Source organism: Ursus maritimus, unplaced genomic scaffold (genome assembly GCF_017311325.1).
Source record: "Ursus maritimus isolate PB19 unplaced genomic scaffold, ASM1731132v1 scaffold_4, whole genome shotgun sequence".
Classification (NCBI taxonomy): Eukaryota; Metazoa; Chordata; class Mammalia; order Carnivora; family Ursidae; genus Ursus; species Ursus maritimus.
Window position 1 is genome coordinate 17,446,912 of NW_024426552.1, and position 16,322 is coordinate 17,463,233.

The 16,322-nt window shown below is 37.6% G+C and overlaps 1 protein-coding gene across 1 annotated transcript in view; it reads left to right on the forward strand.

Annotated features, from left to right (window-relative positions):
- The first annotated feature begins 7,073 nt into the window (after positions 1-7,073).
- CYYR1 (cysteine and tyrosine rich 1) overlaps positions 7,074-16,322 on the forward strand; it is a 98,259-nt gene continuing 89,010 nt past the window's right edge. The window contains exons 1-2 of the mRNA XM_008701772.2: positions 7,074-7,424; positions 12,763-12,865. Of these exons, the coding sequence (XP_008699994.2) occupies positions 7,352-7,424; positions 12,763-12,865 (176 nt within the window). The 5' untranslated portion in view covers positions 7,074-7,351. The remainder of the gene's footprint in view (positions 7,425-12,762; positions 12,866-16,322) is intronic.

Consider the following 16,322-nt stretch of genomic DNA (forward strand, 5'->3'; position numbering starts at 1 on the left):
TTAAGTAACCTAGAAATGGTTCTGGCACAAAGTAAGCAATCAATATTCTTTCTATGCCATTATTTGCCATATTTTAGGTCATCTCCCTTTTTCTTCTTTGTGTTGCAATGGTGGTGGTGGTGGTGGTGGTGGTTTGGCTTGCGTTTTTCTGGACTTTTTGCCTTTGTATGAGTCATACTTTTCTTGGCATCCACACATCTTCTAGTGAAGATAAAGACCAGCCACAAGTAGAAGACTTTCATGTACACAAAATACTTGATTTTTTTAAAACTTATTAATGAGTAACTAATTGTGAGAAGTTATACTAGTCAGAATATATGGTGAAATAAATTATTTGAAGAGAGTGTGGGTCAGAAGAACTTAAAGGGACTCGTCATCAAACTCAGGCATGCTCTATCATATCATAGCAAAATCTGATATGACATCTCTCTGCACGGGAACTTGCCGAGCCTCTGACTTGGTAATTTGCCCTTAGTTTTCTCATCTATGAAACAGGGAAATTGACCTGGACAATCTGTGAAATCCTGTTCTGTTCTAACTCTCTGGTTCTAAATAAGACTATAGGTTAAAATTACTCACCTCTCATATATCACCTAGCTTTTAGTCATCTTCAGATATTTAAAATGTTGTTCTATACGTCATCCAAAGGCAGAACTATAATATAAATGCAGCACCAAATTACATGATATACTAATAAATGTTCATTGATGAATATGTATCTTAAAGTTTCAGAATTATGGCAGGAATTAAAATATCTTCAAATAAAAAATATTCTTTTTAATGTTCGCTTCTTCACTTTCTGTTTCTTTTAAAACTGCTTCTAGCTTGCATATTAGTTCCATATTCGGTCTCTTCTATGTGCCTTAGATAAAACTGGTCAATTTCCAAAATGCAATAGTACTTACTTTCATATTAATTGTTAGGAAATATCCACTCTAATTGACATGATCAGAATAAAGGTTTTTGTTTAAAAACACATTGTTCTCATTATAAAAGAATACATGTTTACTATGAAGTATTTGCAAAACATACAAACAAGAATAAAGAAGTACATATATATGTATTCACTAAATTAGGGTCTCAAAGGAAATGCAGTTTTGCTTCTTCCTTAGAGAGACCATGAAATTTTTCTGTATTATTAAATCTTCTCCACAGACATGAGTTAAAAGATGAAAATAATATTGCAAAAGATGGATGCATCTTTTTAGAGGTACGTTTATTAGATGTTAAGAGCTATGTACAGCTATGTGAAAATTTGGGGAAGCCATGAAATAACAATTAATTAGAATTCCAGCAGTCAAAAAATAGCTATTTTTATATATTTGTCTGTACTCTTATCTCCCACATATGTATTAGTGATAGCTTTAAAAAATCAGCTTCCTTGGGGCGCCTGGGCGGCTTAGTCAGTCGAGTGGCTGACTCTTGATTTTGACTCAGGTCATAAACTCATCCTGAGATCAAGCCCCATGTTGAGCTCTGCGCTCCATGGGGACTCTGCTTGGGATTCTCTCTCTCTCTCTGCCCCCCCCATCTCTTTCTCTCTCTAAAATAGATCTTTAAGAAAAAACTCAACTGCCTTGAGTTCATACAACTTCCTGAGACATACATATTTTAAGTGTCCTGTTAAGGTACATTTCCATGGCTTCAGCACATGCAAACACTGGGGGGATGGCCACCATTCCAAGATATAGAACACTGCCATCACCCCCCAAAAGTTCCCTCGTGACCCTCTGCCATCAATTTTTTTAAAAGATTTTATTTATTTATTCGACAGAGATAGAGACAGCCAGTGAGAGAGGGGACACAAGCAGGGGGAGTGGGAGAGAAAGAAGCAGGCTCACAGCAGAAGAGCCTGATGTGGGGCTCGATCCCATAATGCCAGGATCACGCCCTGAGCCGAAGGCAGATGCTTAACCGCTGTGCCACCCAGGCGCCCCCTCTGCCATCAATTTTATATTCCTACTCCCATTCCCAGGCAACCACTAATCTGCTTTCTGTCATTATAAATTAATTTTGCCCTTTCTAGAATTTCACATAAACAATATTATGCAGTGATTTTTTTGTGTCTGGCTTCTTTGCCAGCATATTCTTCCAGAGACTCACTCGTGCTGTTGCACATTTTTCAAACTTGTTTTTACCGCCAAGCAGTGTCTCACTGAGCGGATACATAGCACAATATGTTTGTTTACCCATGGGTTATTTCCCTTGGATATTTTCCTCTCCCATTTTTCCTCTTAACTGTATATCATAAGGACGTTCCTCATTATTTTGAAGTATTGGATATTAATCCATAATATTCATGTATCCTAATTCACATAACTGTTCGACTTCTGCTGCATAGGTAAGCTCTTTATCATGTTTTAAAATTACAATAAATACTGTTATAAACATATTGGAATCTGATTTGGAAATAGGATTCTTGGGCTATAGTCTTTATCTTTCAAAGGTATAGAAATATTTTCTCTCTCTTAAATTCTAAGGTTGCAAATGAGAAGTCTGATGTCTAATTCTCTTCCTCAGAAAAATTTATTATATAGAAAAATGTATATGATTTTAAATTTATACTAGTTCAAATAGGTCTCTAGGATAAGCATATATGCATGTCTCTTTTTAAAATTTTTAATTTATTTTTTTTGTTAAAATTTTACATACAGTGCAATATTGGTTTCTGGAGTAGAATCCAATGACTCATCACTTACATACAACATCCAATGCTCATCACAAGTGCCCTCCTTAATCCCCATCACCTATCTAGCCCATCCCCCCTGCATGCCTCTTTTTAAAAAAAATTTTCTTGGAACTCACTCACCACTTTATTTATTTATTTATTTATTTATTTATTTATTTATTTATTTTTTAAAAGATTTTATTTATTTATTTGACAGAGAGACAGCTAGCGAGAGAGGGAACACAAGCAGGGGGAGTGGGAGAGGAAGAAGCAGGCTCCCAGCGGAGGAGCCTGATGTGGGGCTGGATCCCATAACGCCGGGATCACGCCCTGAGCCAAAGGCAGACGCTTAACCGCTGTGCCACCCAGGCACTCCTCACTCACCACTTTAAATTTGAAAATTCAAATTTTATTATAGCTCAGAATTTTAAAAAATATTCTTTTTGATGTTTGCTTTTTCACTTTTTGTTTCTTTTAAAATTGCTTCTAGCTTGCATATTATTTCCATATTTGGTCTCTTCTATGTGCCTTAGCATTTCTTATATTTTTATTCATCATCTATTTCATTGCATATTTTTCTATGTTATGAAATATGCTCTCTATTTGATCTAACAGCCTAAGTTGTTTTTTCATCTGTGACAATTTTACAACTTTTTCTGTGATATTTTAAAAATCTCAAATCAAGTTTTATTTTAACTTTCGGAAACTCTTTTCTGTCCTCTAATGCTGTGTCTTAAGGTTTTTCATCTCATATCTTTGTGTATACATGTCCATCCATCCATACCTACATATTTTTTCTTTTTTTTTCCAAATCCTTTTTTTTAAGCTACCACATTTCCTTAAATGGCTTGATCTTTCTTTGTCTTTGGAGGGCAATTGAATTAGGTCTGCTAAGCGCCTGAGTACTTTAAGGTAGAATTTCTTTTGTAGTGGTGAACCAGCAGATAAGCTTGCTTGGTCATTTCATTGAAGCGTATGAAGAGAAGGCTCTCTGTTCTCAAAAGTAAGCTGGAAGAGGCTACTCTGATCAACTTCCTACTGGCATCAGTGGCACCGGGCAGCCTCTCCCGGAGCTGTGTGCAACAACTGGGCAGGTGTAGTCCTGTCCTTCATCACTAGATGCCTGCTCTTCCATCTACAGCCCCCTTCCTCTGCAGAGGCAAGCATCTCTCCATTCCAAAAACCTTCAGTATCATTCTCCAGCTTTGCAAACACTGACTTACACCTGTATCTTCTTCTAGAACTCAAAATCCTGTATGTCTGAGACTTCCTCCAGCTATTCTCCCAGCTATTTAAAATTCTCACAGTTATTCAGAAATTCCTCAGCAGAATGTCGAGATCAGATTAAGAGCAACAGGACCTAGTGATAAGGTTTCTGAAAACCATGGATTAAAATGTATGGATTTTAACCCAAGAGCAAGAGGAATGCACTGGGTTTTAAACAGGCGAGTGAATGTGATAAAATCCATAGTTTAAGAAGAAATATTCTAGCTTCAGTCTGGAGAATATCGTTGGAGGCAGGGAGACTGGTTGTAACGGAGACTCTAAGAGCCTAGATTAGAGCAGAGATAGAAGCAAAATGTAAACATATTTGAGTGTTGTTCAGGTACACAATCAGTAAAACTTGGTGATAGATCCCCTGTTGGGACTGAGAGAGAGAAGGAGATGACCAGGCTTCTTATTGGACTGCTGGATGGCTAAGACTTTACTGAGGCATAGAACACACCAGGGATCTCAGGTTGTATTTATTTTGAAGGTGATTTTTTTCTCCCATCCTCTTTCCCATGCAGCAGCATATTTATAGGACTAAGTTTCTAGAGGAGGACTGATTACATTAAATTGCATGTGCATTTGAATCTTGATACATATTGCCACATTGCTCTCCTTAAAAGTTGTTTGTTTGTTTGTTTGTTTGGTTGGTTGGTTGGTTTTGGTTGATCTGATATATGAGAAAATGATGTCTCACTGTCGATTTGATTTTTACTTTTTTTTCTTTTTGGGGACTCAGGATGTTTAGAAGACTAGAGATGTTAGATAGATAGATAGATAGATAGATAGATAGATAGATCTATTAATATCCCTACTCAGTTTTCTATTGGTTTTCTTTTCCTTATTGATTCTTTAAGTTCCTTACATATAAAGAAGATCAGGACTTTGTCTATCCTATGCATTCTAAATATTTTTGCCAGTTAAATGTGTGGCTTGTCATCAGGGAAATTCAAATCAAAACCACCTTGAGATACCACCTTACACCAGTTAGAATGGCAAAAACTGACAAGGTAGGAAACAACAAATGTTGGAGAGGATGTGGAGAAAGGGGATCCCTCTTACACTGTTGGTGGGAATGAAAGTTGGTACAGCCACTTTGGAAAACAGTGTGGAGGTCCCTTAAAAAGTTAAAAATTCAGCTACCCTATGATCCAGCAATTGCACTACTGGGTGTTAATCCCAAAGATACAGATGTAGTGAAGAGAAGGGCCATATGCACCCCAATGTTCATAGCAGCATTGTCCACAATAGCTAAATTGTGGAAGGAGCCAAGATGCCCTTCAACAGATGACTGGATTAAGAAGATGTGGTCCATATATACAATAGAATATTACTCAGCCATCAGAAAGAACGATTACACAACATTTGCAGCAACATGGATGGGACTGGAGGAGATTATGCTAAGTGAAATAAGTCAAGCAGAGAAAGACAATTATCATATGGTTTCACTCATTTATGCAACATAAGAAATAGGAAGATCGGTAGGAGAAGGAAGCGAAGAATGAAGGGTGGGTAAACAGAAGGGGGAATGAACCATGAGAGACTGTGGACTCTGGGAAACAAACTGAGGGCTTCAGAGGGGAGGAGCGTGGGGGGCGACTGGGATAGGCTGGTGATGGTTATTAAGGAGGGCACATATTGCATGGTGCACTGGGGGTTATATGCAAATAATGAATCATGGAACACTGCATCAAAAACTGGGGATGTACTATATGGTTACTAATATAACAAAATAAAAATTATAAAATAAAATAAATAAATGTGTGGCTTGTCATATATAGAAAGTTTTAATTCATATGGAGTTGGATTGATCAATTTGTTTCTCTTATGACTTCTGAGTTTTTTATAATGCTTAGAAAAGACTTTCATAATTTTTCATAGTTATTTATGTGCCATCCTCCCATTTTTATCTAATATTTTTATAATTGCATCTTCAAGCTTATATATTTAATTCATATGAAATTGATATTGATGAAAGGAGATAAGAACCCACAGATGCCTACTTAAGGCCCCAACACAATTCACTGGATAACCCATCATTTCCTATTCTGCTTTAAAACTATCTTTTTTTAAAACTTTATATTAAATTTCTATCCATATGTATCTCTATTTTTATATTTTCCATTCTCTTCCATTGAGCCTATCTATTATTGTGCTAATCAAAACTGTTTCAATTATTGTGATGTTATATTTATTTTCTGTTGATGCTTATCCCATTCATCACTTTCATTTTTTTCATCACTTTCGTTTTTTAATAGATATTCTTAGAGGTTTATTTTCTACATACACTTTAGAATTAGATTGGTTTAAAAAAAAGCTCATGTTGGTATTTCTATTAAGTTCAGTTTAATTCCCAGCTTTTTAGATTAATTTAGAGAAATTGGTTATCTTTACGATACTGGATTTTGCTTAATAAGAGAATTATCTTTATTCACTTATTTCTTTCATGCATAAAACTGAGAACTCTCTGATTTTTTTCTGCATGAAAAAAAATGATTGATTCTTTAGTCACTTAACTCTCGTTAAGAGTTGTAGAGTTGATTCTGTTTGATTTTCCACATATGCAAGCATATCATTTGCAAACGAAAATTTTGCTTCCGGTTTTTATAACTCTTTTTTTCTTTCTTTCTCTTGTCTAATTGCATAGGCCAGTAACTCCAGAAGTGTCAAATAATAGTGATGACAGTGTGCATTCTTTTTGTGTTTTCCATGACTTTATTGGCAATGCCTTAGATGTTTAACAAATAAACTTTTTATCAGCTTTCAGCAGAGATACCCTACACTCCTGTACTTTCTAATTCTCCTGGGCTTTCCTTATTGGCTTTCTTTGTCCCGTACCTTCAACCCTGAAAATTCTCTACATTCGTTTAAAGATAAAAACAAAAACAAAAAACTAAATTCTTCTTCACCTATTGCTTCTAAAGGAAAAACTGGAGTAGAGGGCAAGAAGAAAAAGGAGCTTGCTAAACTACACAGCAATAGCCAAAACATAGGGTTAGAAAAAGTTCCATCTAGCTGAGGGAGTCCCTCTACAGAAGGAAGGACCGGAGGGTGGGGAGGAGTCGGGGCCACCTCCGCCCCCAGTCCCACGTCGGTGCCACCCGCGGAGATGAAATGTGAGCCCGGGTGGCCCAGGACGCAGGAGCGGGCTGCCTCGTCTGCCGCCTGAGCGCTGCGGGCAGAGACAAAGAGACCCGTCCCAGCGCAGCCCCGCGCGGGCCAGCCCGGGCTCCCCTCGGAAGGCTCCCAGGGCAATGGCCCGGTCTCCCCGCGACCCCCATCTCGGGAGTGCTGCCCTCCCCCTCTGATCACCCTCCAGCCCCTCCGCGTCTCGGGCTCTCCCTTCGCTCCCAGCCCTCTTTCCAGTCTGTCTGTCCGTCTGTCCTGGCGCGCAACCTCCGGCCACCGGCTTGCATGGACGCGCGGAGGCTGCCCGGGTGTCCAGGGATCTTGCTTCCGAAGTTGGTCCTGTTCTTTGTCTGCGCAGGTCAGTGGCTTGGGGTGGCGGGAGAGGGGAAGGGGACTTGGGACTGAGCCTGGGTCGCCCTCGGGGCTACGCGGGTTGGGCGGGACGCACGGGGACCTTTGTGGGAGGGCCAAGACTGTGTGGTCCCTGCTGGGCAGCCACAGAAGCCGGCGCGCAGGGACCCTCGGCTCGACCTCCACGCGGTTTTGCTTTGTTCCTTTTCTTTAACTTTCCCTTTCTTCCTTTTCGCCTCCTTTCTCTCTCCGCAAGCAGTTTAAAAACCCCAGTCCCACATTTAGGGAATTTTACTCTTTGGATAGCCTAAAATTGATCGAATCCTATCCACCACTCCGGAATCTGAGGGTGAAGGGCAGAGGCTGAGGGTGGGAGAAAAGCATCTTTAAAAAGCACCTGAGATTAGAGGTATTTGCTGAAGTTTTAAAATAAACTAATGTGACTTTTCCATTTCAGGATAGGCTACCCACTGCCCCCGCCACCTCCACGTTCTGAATATTTCGAAATAAAAAGCTTCAGACCTTTGGGTTTTTTCTTTAGATCATTCTCAAGTGTAGTAGTCTGGATAACTGGATGCTTTGGGTTCAAATATAAGGTTTTCAAGGGGCGTAAATTCACCCAGAGACTAATCTCTTTTCATTGATTTCGTTAAGCTCTGTTTATAGGTGAAAGGGATTTCATTTCCCTCCTCCTAATTATTCTTCCTGAGAATTGCTAATAATTGATGGAGCCAAGCGGTTTTCTTGTTTTGTGACTTGGAGCTCAAAATGGCCTTTCATTGGTTATTCATATATAAAGTTAATTACATGTGTGGTTTCGCCACTGCTTTGTATTCATAAAACACTCTAAAAGCAAAGTTGTTTGTAAAATGTTTTTAAGTCTCTCACTTTCTAGGATAGAAATCACAGGCAGCAGGAAATTTACATAGCACTGACTTAGCTTTTGATACTTACAAAGATACTGCAACAGAAACGAAGACGTTCAACATTGTTACTTGAACACCAAGAGAATTGAATTCATTCAACCTTGCCAGAAATGACTCCCTAAACTTCTATAGAAATTTTCAATGTGTACATTTAAATATAAATTAGTGGCTGTCTATAAGTTATTTAAAAGATACTTTATTGCAAGGAAAATGCTGACTTTCAAATACAAAAATTTATAAAAGTAGGAAAAGTACTTCCCATTCAATGAGGAGAAACCACATTCTAACCTGTTTACAATGCTTATTTCTCTTAATTACAGTGTGTGAGGTTTTCAGAATTTGAGAGACTGAGAGAAACAACTGCATTAATATTAGTTTTATATTAAAATCTTATTAGTTCATTTGAAGCAATGATTCTTTCCACCTCCTCTGTTTATCCAAAGAAAACAAAAATTAGAAAACAGAATAGGACCTCACTCGTCTTTACTCAGTCACACCCTTGAACAACAACTTATTCTTTTGTCTATTTTATTCCCTGTGGTAAACTGAAAGCTTCTAATGTGCACACTTTTCCTTCCTTTCCTCCTGTGCCCCCAGTGCTAGGTGCACAGTCGCCGGACGTCAGGAAATCCAAGAGCTGGCCGGCAACAAGTTTGGTTAGTTTAGAAAGTTTTCCTCCATGCATTTCTTCGCTCCTTCCGCATCCCTCCCTAGTAAGCTACAAAGTAATCACAAGCCAGTAATAATGAGCTACTTACTGTCTGACAAGAAATGTTTAGCTAATGTGTTCTTTGGTGTTAATTCCTGAACCCTTTGCTTCAGAAGCCCTTTTATGCTTGCCATATTTATTTACCGAATATTTGTTGAGTGAGGTGTGTTGCGTGATGTATAGGACAGAAGCCATGCTCGGAGTCTTATCTGGGAGATAAGGTGGGCCTACTTCAATGTATAGAAGGCTGTGTCGTCGGAAAGTATAGTCGTGTGCTATAGGTGTTCACAGGAGGGGACCTCCTCTCTGGCTTAGGAGTGTAAGCTCTATGAAGATAATGTCTGTCTGTTTTGTTCAGCGTAATATCCAGAGACTAGCAAAATACCTGACCCACAAGAAGAGCTCAATAAATGTTTGCTCAGAGAAATTGAATTAAAGAGGAATTTTAGGAACTAGACCTTTGATAGGGAAACTTTGGACATAAGGGAATGGAGTAGGATATAATGTGAACAAAGGCAAAAATCATGAGATACCTATTTACAAAAATACAGAATTCATTTTGGTTGGAACCAAGAGATGTGGCTGGAAGAGAGGAGTGGAGTTAGATGGGGAGACAATGCACCTATACTAGTCGAGACACCCTGTTAAATGAATTGCCAGCTTTAATGGGACAAAAACCTAAGTAGATGCATTGCCCATCGCCCGAATTATTTTCCCCCAAAGCAAATGCATTAAATTCACGTTGCATTCGTTAAGGATGTAAGAGCAGAGTTTCTCTGCCTGAAGCATCATGTTTTGCTGTGGAACCACCTTTGGAAAGAGACCCAGTGAAGTTTATATTATTATCCAACTCCCACTGCAGGCGACAAAGACAGGATTTGGCCAAGGTTTTACCTTCCTGGCCTCAGCCAGTGACTTCTGTCCCCGCCCTTTCCTTCCTCTCTTATCCTCAGCTGTAGCTTACAAGAACCATTTCTGAGCAAGTGCTTGCAGCCAGATGTTGCTTTTCCTGTGCTACACATTCCTTAAGGCGGGGTGAGGGTTGGAGAACCTTCTTCCAGACCATGCCTTTAATTAAAGTCACTGAGGAAATTTCAACTAGCTATTTTTCAAGGATATTAACTTGAATATTAGAAGTAATACATTTATCTTCTGAAACAATTGGAATGTTCCATTCTTTACAAGTGAGAAAATGCTCTGGTATCTTCCAAATCTGATCTTCATAGAATTATTCTCAAATAAACTGGAGAAAACAACTAACATATTAAAATAAGATTTGAGGTGTGGTCAAAACCTCAGTTTGGAAATGTGACTGTGAATGTATTTGCCGTACTATTAAATCTGCCCTTTTCAGTTGTTTAATTCTGGGAAGTTGACAGGAGCACTGGAAAATGCCATAAAAAAATGAACAATGTGTGACATGATCTTGATGTTTGCTGCAGGTATAATCCAGCTTCTTGGCTACAAGATAATGGGCTTGGTTTCCTGTAACATTGGTTCAAAATATTTTGATAACACCATGTCCTTATAATAGTAGTAATTGGAATACAATAATAGTAATTGGATCTTTAATATTCATGGAGAGCTGAGTAAGATGTCACTATCATGGTGTCATTCAAAACGCACCCCATGAAGGGGCGCCTGGGTGGCGCAGTCGTTGGGCGTCTGCCTTCGGTTCAGGGCGTGATCCCAGCGTTCTGGGATCGAGCCCCACATCAGCTCTTCCCCTGGGAGCCTGCTTCTTCCTCTCCCACTCCCCCTGCTTGTGTTCCCTCTCTCGCTGGCTGTCTTTCTCTGTCAAATAAATAAATAAAATCTTAAAAAAACAAAACAAAACAAAACGCACTCCATGAAACTACTTACATAGGGGCTGTCCTGCTTAGACAGAAGTGGGGACCTCAGCTCCCCACTATCTGAATGGCTTTAAAAACACGAAGCAAAACATCACTGTGAAGCCTCTTGAGACAACTAACTAGTCTAAATATTTGAATGAACTAAACACCACTAAAAATGAGAGCTGTAGAAACTCACTGAGAAAATGAAAAAATAAATAACCTTAAAAAATGTGATGTACTCTGGAAAAAGCATACACTGTCAATAAATCATTAGAGTGTTTCTGTCTTCAAATTTTAACAGTAGTTTTAAGTACAGTTACTGAGTATTACAAGGGTAATTATTTTTTTCTCTGATTTCTTCTTATGACATCTCAGAAGAAAACATTAAGGTAGAAATAAAATTAAGGGGAAAAATATGAATATTTTCATTTGCTCTGCAAAAGCCATGCAGTATTGACAAAGGTGAATGAACTTTTAATCACATCCATTTGTCAAAAATCATCCTGCCAGGGAGGTGATTTAAAAACAAAATCTGGGGGCGCCTGGGTGGCACAGCGGTTAAAGCGTCTGCCTTCGGCTCAGGGCGTGATCCCGGCGTTCCGGGATCGAGTCCCACATCAGGCTCCTCTGCTATGAGCCTGCTTCTTCCTCTCCCACTCCCCTGCTGTGTTCCCTCTCTCGCTGGCTGTCTCTATCTCTGTCGAATAAATAAATAAAATCTTTAAAAAAAAACAAAAAAAAAACAAAATCTGAATTTTCCTTTCTAGATAAATCAAGCACATGGACATGCAGATACAGTGTAACATCGTGCATTTTTCAGTTATGATTTGACAGGAAAGCAAAAGAATTATATAATTTAGATCATAGTTGATGTTACCTGTAGAGAATGAGCTGGAAAGGGCTTATTTTGTGGTTCTTAAACACATAACTTACATTACCAGCCTATAACTTAGTGTTTTCCTCATCATGTACCCAAAACGCACATATCCATTATAATTTATACCACTGATTATAACGAAATGATCTTAACATAAATCATTTAGGTGGCCCAAAGACTTTTTAAAAGCTAGGGTAACTTTTATTCAGCATTTTGGGTCTACTTTTCATTACCAAAAACATACAGAAAAAAAGACAGTAATTTGGTTTTATCAGCTCCAACATGTCCTTTTTACTCAGAAAAATACATTTTCCCCTTCCCACAGTGCTGTTTCATAACTTATTGATTCTTAAATCTGGCATTAAATAAATTCTTAAGTATTTACAAGTTAGTTATCTACAGGAACCTCTTCCTACAACTAACTCATTATCTTCCAATCCAGATGGATTGACAGGATATGCAGACTCATTTGTGTTACCATATGTGTGCAAACTGTAATTATTAAGATAAAAAAATGTAGAGAAAGGATAACATTAATACACTGTCATGAAAATATACATCATTTTAAAATTATCTCCAGTTGAGATATATATGTCAATAACACTTTCCATAAAATGAAGTTAATTGGGAGTACTACCCTCAAGTCAAGACTTTTATCATTTCAAAATTATAAGAATTCTATTGAAAAACTGAATGACTCATTCGTTGGATCATTCATTTCTCCTTTCACTGTCTCATTCAACAATTCTGACTATCAATTATGGTGCTTGACCAGGAAATTCAAAAAATAGTGATCTTTGCCTCTTCTAGATTAATGTCCAGGAGGGAAGGAAGACTAGTTTAGATGCTTACACGTGTCTTGGAATTCTGAGTACATAAAATGAATATCTAAAGGCACTGAAGAGTGATCGTTGACTGGGTGAGATATGAAATAGAAGACTTTTTCATGAAGCTGTGCTTTCAGAACTGTGAAGGACATACGTGGTTTTATTTTGCAGAGGATTGCCTTGCTCAGTGTGGGAAAGACTGCAGATCTTACTGCTGTGATGGGACCACGCCCTACTGCTGCTCCTACTACGCTTATATTGGGAATATCCTCTCGTGAGTACTGGTCAGATTTGGCAATACTGATGCTCTTCCCATTGCTCAGTTATGTTTTCAGAAAGTACTATGTTATAGGTAGGGGCAAGAAATTTTGAGAGTCATTATTGACATGAAATCTTCACGGAGATACTAAACACTTATCACTACCTAGTGTTTTATATTTGACAAAATGTGCAAATTGATATGCAAAATAAGCTGCTTTTATTAGAAGGGAGTTAAAAAATATTCTTTTACTGCTTAATTTGTGTTCCAGAATAATAATGGTTTTAGTCGACTGCATTCATATCATTGATTATTTTTTAACATTGTAAATTATACGCTTTTGTCTGCTTTGTTGAAGGATTTGTAGGCTAGAATTTGTCATTTAACTATGGCTAGTTTATTTTGCCATGTATTTGTCTAACCCATTCAGTAGATATCAGGGAAAAGCGACATTATGAATGGAAAACACTTGAGATATGAAATGTCGATTTTCTACATAATGCATATTAAGCAACTTCAGGAAATAAGTTTAGAGCCCAAGAAAGGCCATCAACAGTGTGAAGTGGTAACCAACTACAAACGTCAATGAAACATACACACACAGGATATGTTGAGCATTTCCCCATAACAAATTAAGAATTTATTTTGGAGGGATACTTGGGTGGGTCAGTCAGTTAAATGTCTTGACTCTTGATCTCAGCTCAGATCTTGATCTCGGGGTCATGAGTTCAAGCCCCACGTTGGGTGCAACCCTGGGTGTAGAGCCCACAGAAAGGAAAAGAAAAGAAGAGAGAAAAGAAAAGAAGAGAAAAGAAAAAAGAAAAGAAAAAAGGAAAGGAAAGAATTTGTTTTGGAGATGCTTCTGGGCAAAGAGAAATGGAGAACAAGGACTGCTTTCAAGGTTGTATGTCTGAAAGGTGTACAAATCTCAGTTCTACTTACACAGATCTTGAAGTCGAGAAATCAGAAAATTAGAAATGTTAAGAATTTTTGGAGTCACAAATCACCCATGGCTTTCCAATAACAGTAAGAGTTTAGCCTCTCAGACTAGCTCCTAAGTTTTTACTTTTCAAGTGAATATCAGGATGATTTGGAAACCGTTCTGTTGTGGCTTAACCCCTGGCCTGTGAAGGCTTTAGTAGAAACAGGAAAGATTAGGCATGAAGGGAAATGTGCCTGCTATTTTAGGAATATGTCCACTGACATGGCTTATAACTCATCCTCCGTTCTGAGGATAGAAAACCTGGCACCACATAAACTTTCTAGAATCAGAGTTGGGGCTGATATTAGAGATCATGTCTCTCTGAATAAAGCCAAAAGGAATCATATTTCGAGATACTCTTGAAGTCTATCATGGCTATATAAGAAATGTCAGGCTGTAATAAAGATTGATGAGTGGAATTTTAAGCATTCTTTGAAATGCAAAATAAATCCTAAATAAAATGTTTGAAATTTTTCTCATGGGAATCTTGTTGGAAAAGGGATTAAGTCCCCTTTTTACATTAGAGATCAATCAAAATGATATTTACAAGAATTAATCACCTCAGAATACCCTGAATATAAATATATAATGATATTTCACATTTGTATATCACTTCTCACTTTTAAAGTAGTTTAAAATACATTATTACTGAATTTCAATTCTATTTTTGAGTGAATTCCACATGCCAGCTATTGCTGTTTCTGGTAGATGTGTAAGTGGGCCCAGCAGGTGGTATGGATTTGGGAAAACTGACTTCAGAGGGATTCTGTGATTCTTTGGTCCCCTGGCTCCTGGTCCCATCTGCTAATGTCCACCATGGTTTCTGTTGTGCCCTTAACTTCTCACCTCATAGCTACCTCTACCCTGGTAAATACAGAGAGAAGACAAAATTACTTAATTAGAACTTAAAAAATTTAAATGTACAGATGTGTTTTGTATGTTTTATATTTGCACTCACATTTACATTTTTTTTAAGATTTTATTTATTTATTTGACAGAGATAGAGACAGCCAGCGAGAGAGGGAACACAAGCAGGGGGAGTGGGAGAGGAAGAAGCAGGCTCATAGCGGAGGAGCCTGATGTGGGGCTCGATCCCAGAACGCCGGGATCACGCCCTGAGCCGAAGGCAGACACTTAACTGCTGTGCCACCCAGGCGCCCCCACATTTACATTTTTATGGCACATACTCTAACTCTTTAATTATACCCTTGGTTAAAGTAAAGAATTCGTTGAATTGATATATTTATCTGGGTTATTTGGGCCATGTACTTGTTATGTTTGAAAAAAGGAATTGTGTTTTGAGTAGGGGGAGAAGAAAAAACACAGATGGCATTATATTTCAGGCTGTTAAAACTGAATTTTCTGTTCAAAATAGAAGCCACTAAGTAAATCCTTTGCTAAACAATTCTTAGGAGGAAAAAAAAAAGAGAGAGAGAAGCTTTAAAGTGTTTTCCCTACTGAATAAAGGAGAATACATTTTCAGGATTTCCACTTATTGTTTAGGATTTGAAAAGAGTTCTTAACTCCACCCAAGGCTTTTCTTTTCTTTTTTTTTTTTAAGTTGGGGTTGGGGGGGGGAGGAGATAGGAAAAAAAAGTCATTCCAAGAATGCTTACAAAAGTTCTTTCATGCACATGTTTTCAAATATTGCTATTTTGGACTTCATAAACTACACTTCCTCTCTTCCAAGTATCCAGGCACATTCTTACTAAAATCATTTTAATCATCTTAACAGAAAATTAAATCTTTGTAGTTATTAGAAAAGTAATAAGGAAGAAAGCAATAAACATCACGGAATGTTATGTATCCTAAATTACTAATTTTATAAATTGTTTATAATTTGGTTTCTGTTTTCATTTATTTTTCAAAATAGAAGATATTTTGGCTCCATTTAAAATGAGCTAAAAAGAGGGCAAAATACAATTTGGGTCATTCTAGACTGCTCACAAATTGCTAAGGTAAGGTATACTCAATCCTCATTGCTAAGGCCCCTCTAAAATAATCAGAATAAAGATGTTTAGCCCTTAACTCTGTTTACTTCAGCTCACCCTTCTGTTTTGCAAATTAACCAGGAAGGCTCATTTTTAAAGAGATCACAAGAGCAAACTTTCAACTTACATTTTAGTTGAAAACTCTTATTTTACTCAGGCCCCTCCCTTATAGACATTTTATATTCTAAATATGAGTTAATTTTGACAAATAAATTCAAATTATACATCCCCCCATTTTTTTCTTTTCCTTTCCCTTTCAGTTAAACATTCTTAATTTTACTTATGTCTCATGAAGAATTTTAAAAATTCAACTTTTAAAATAGTGTATCAACTTTTTAACTGAAATATAGCTGGCATATAACATTAGATTAGTTTCAGGTGTACAACATAATGATTCAGTATTTGTATATATTGCAAAATGATCACCACAGTAAGTCTATTTAACAGAAGTCTATTTAAAATAGCATGTTTACTTTTGGTCATTATGGTTACAGATAAT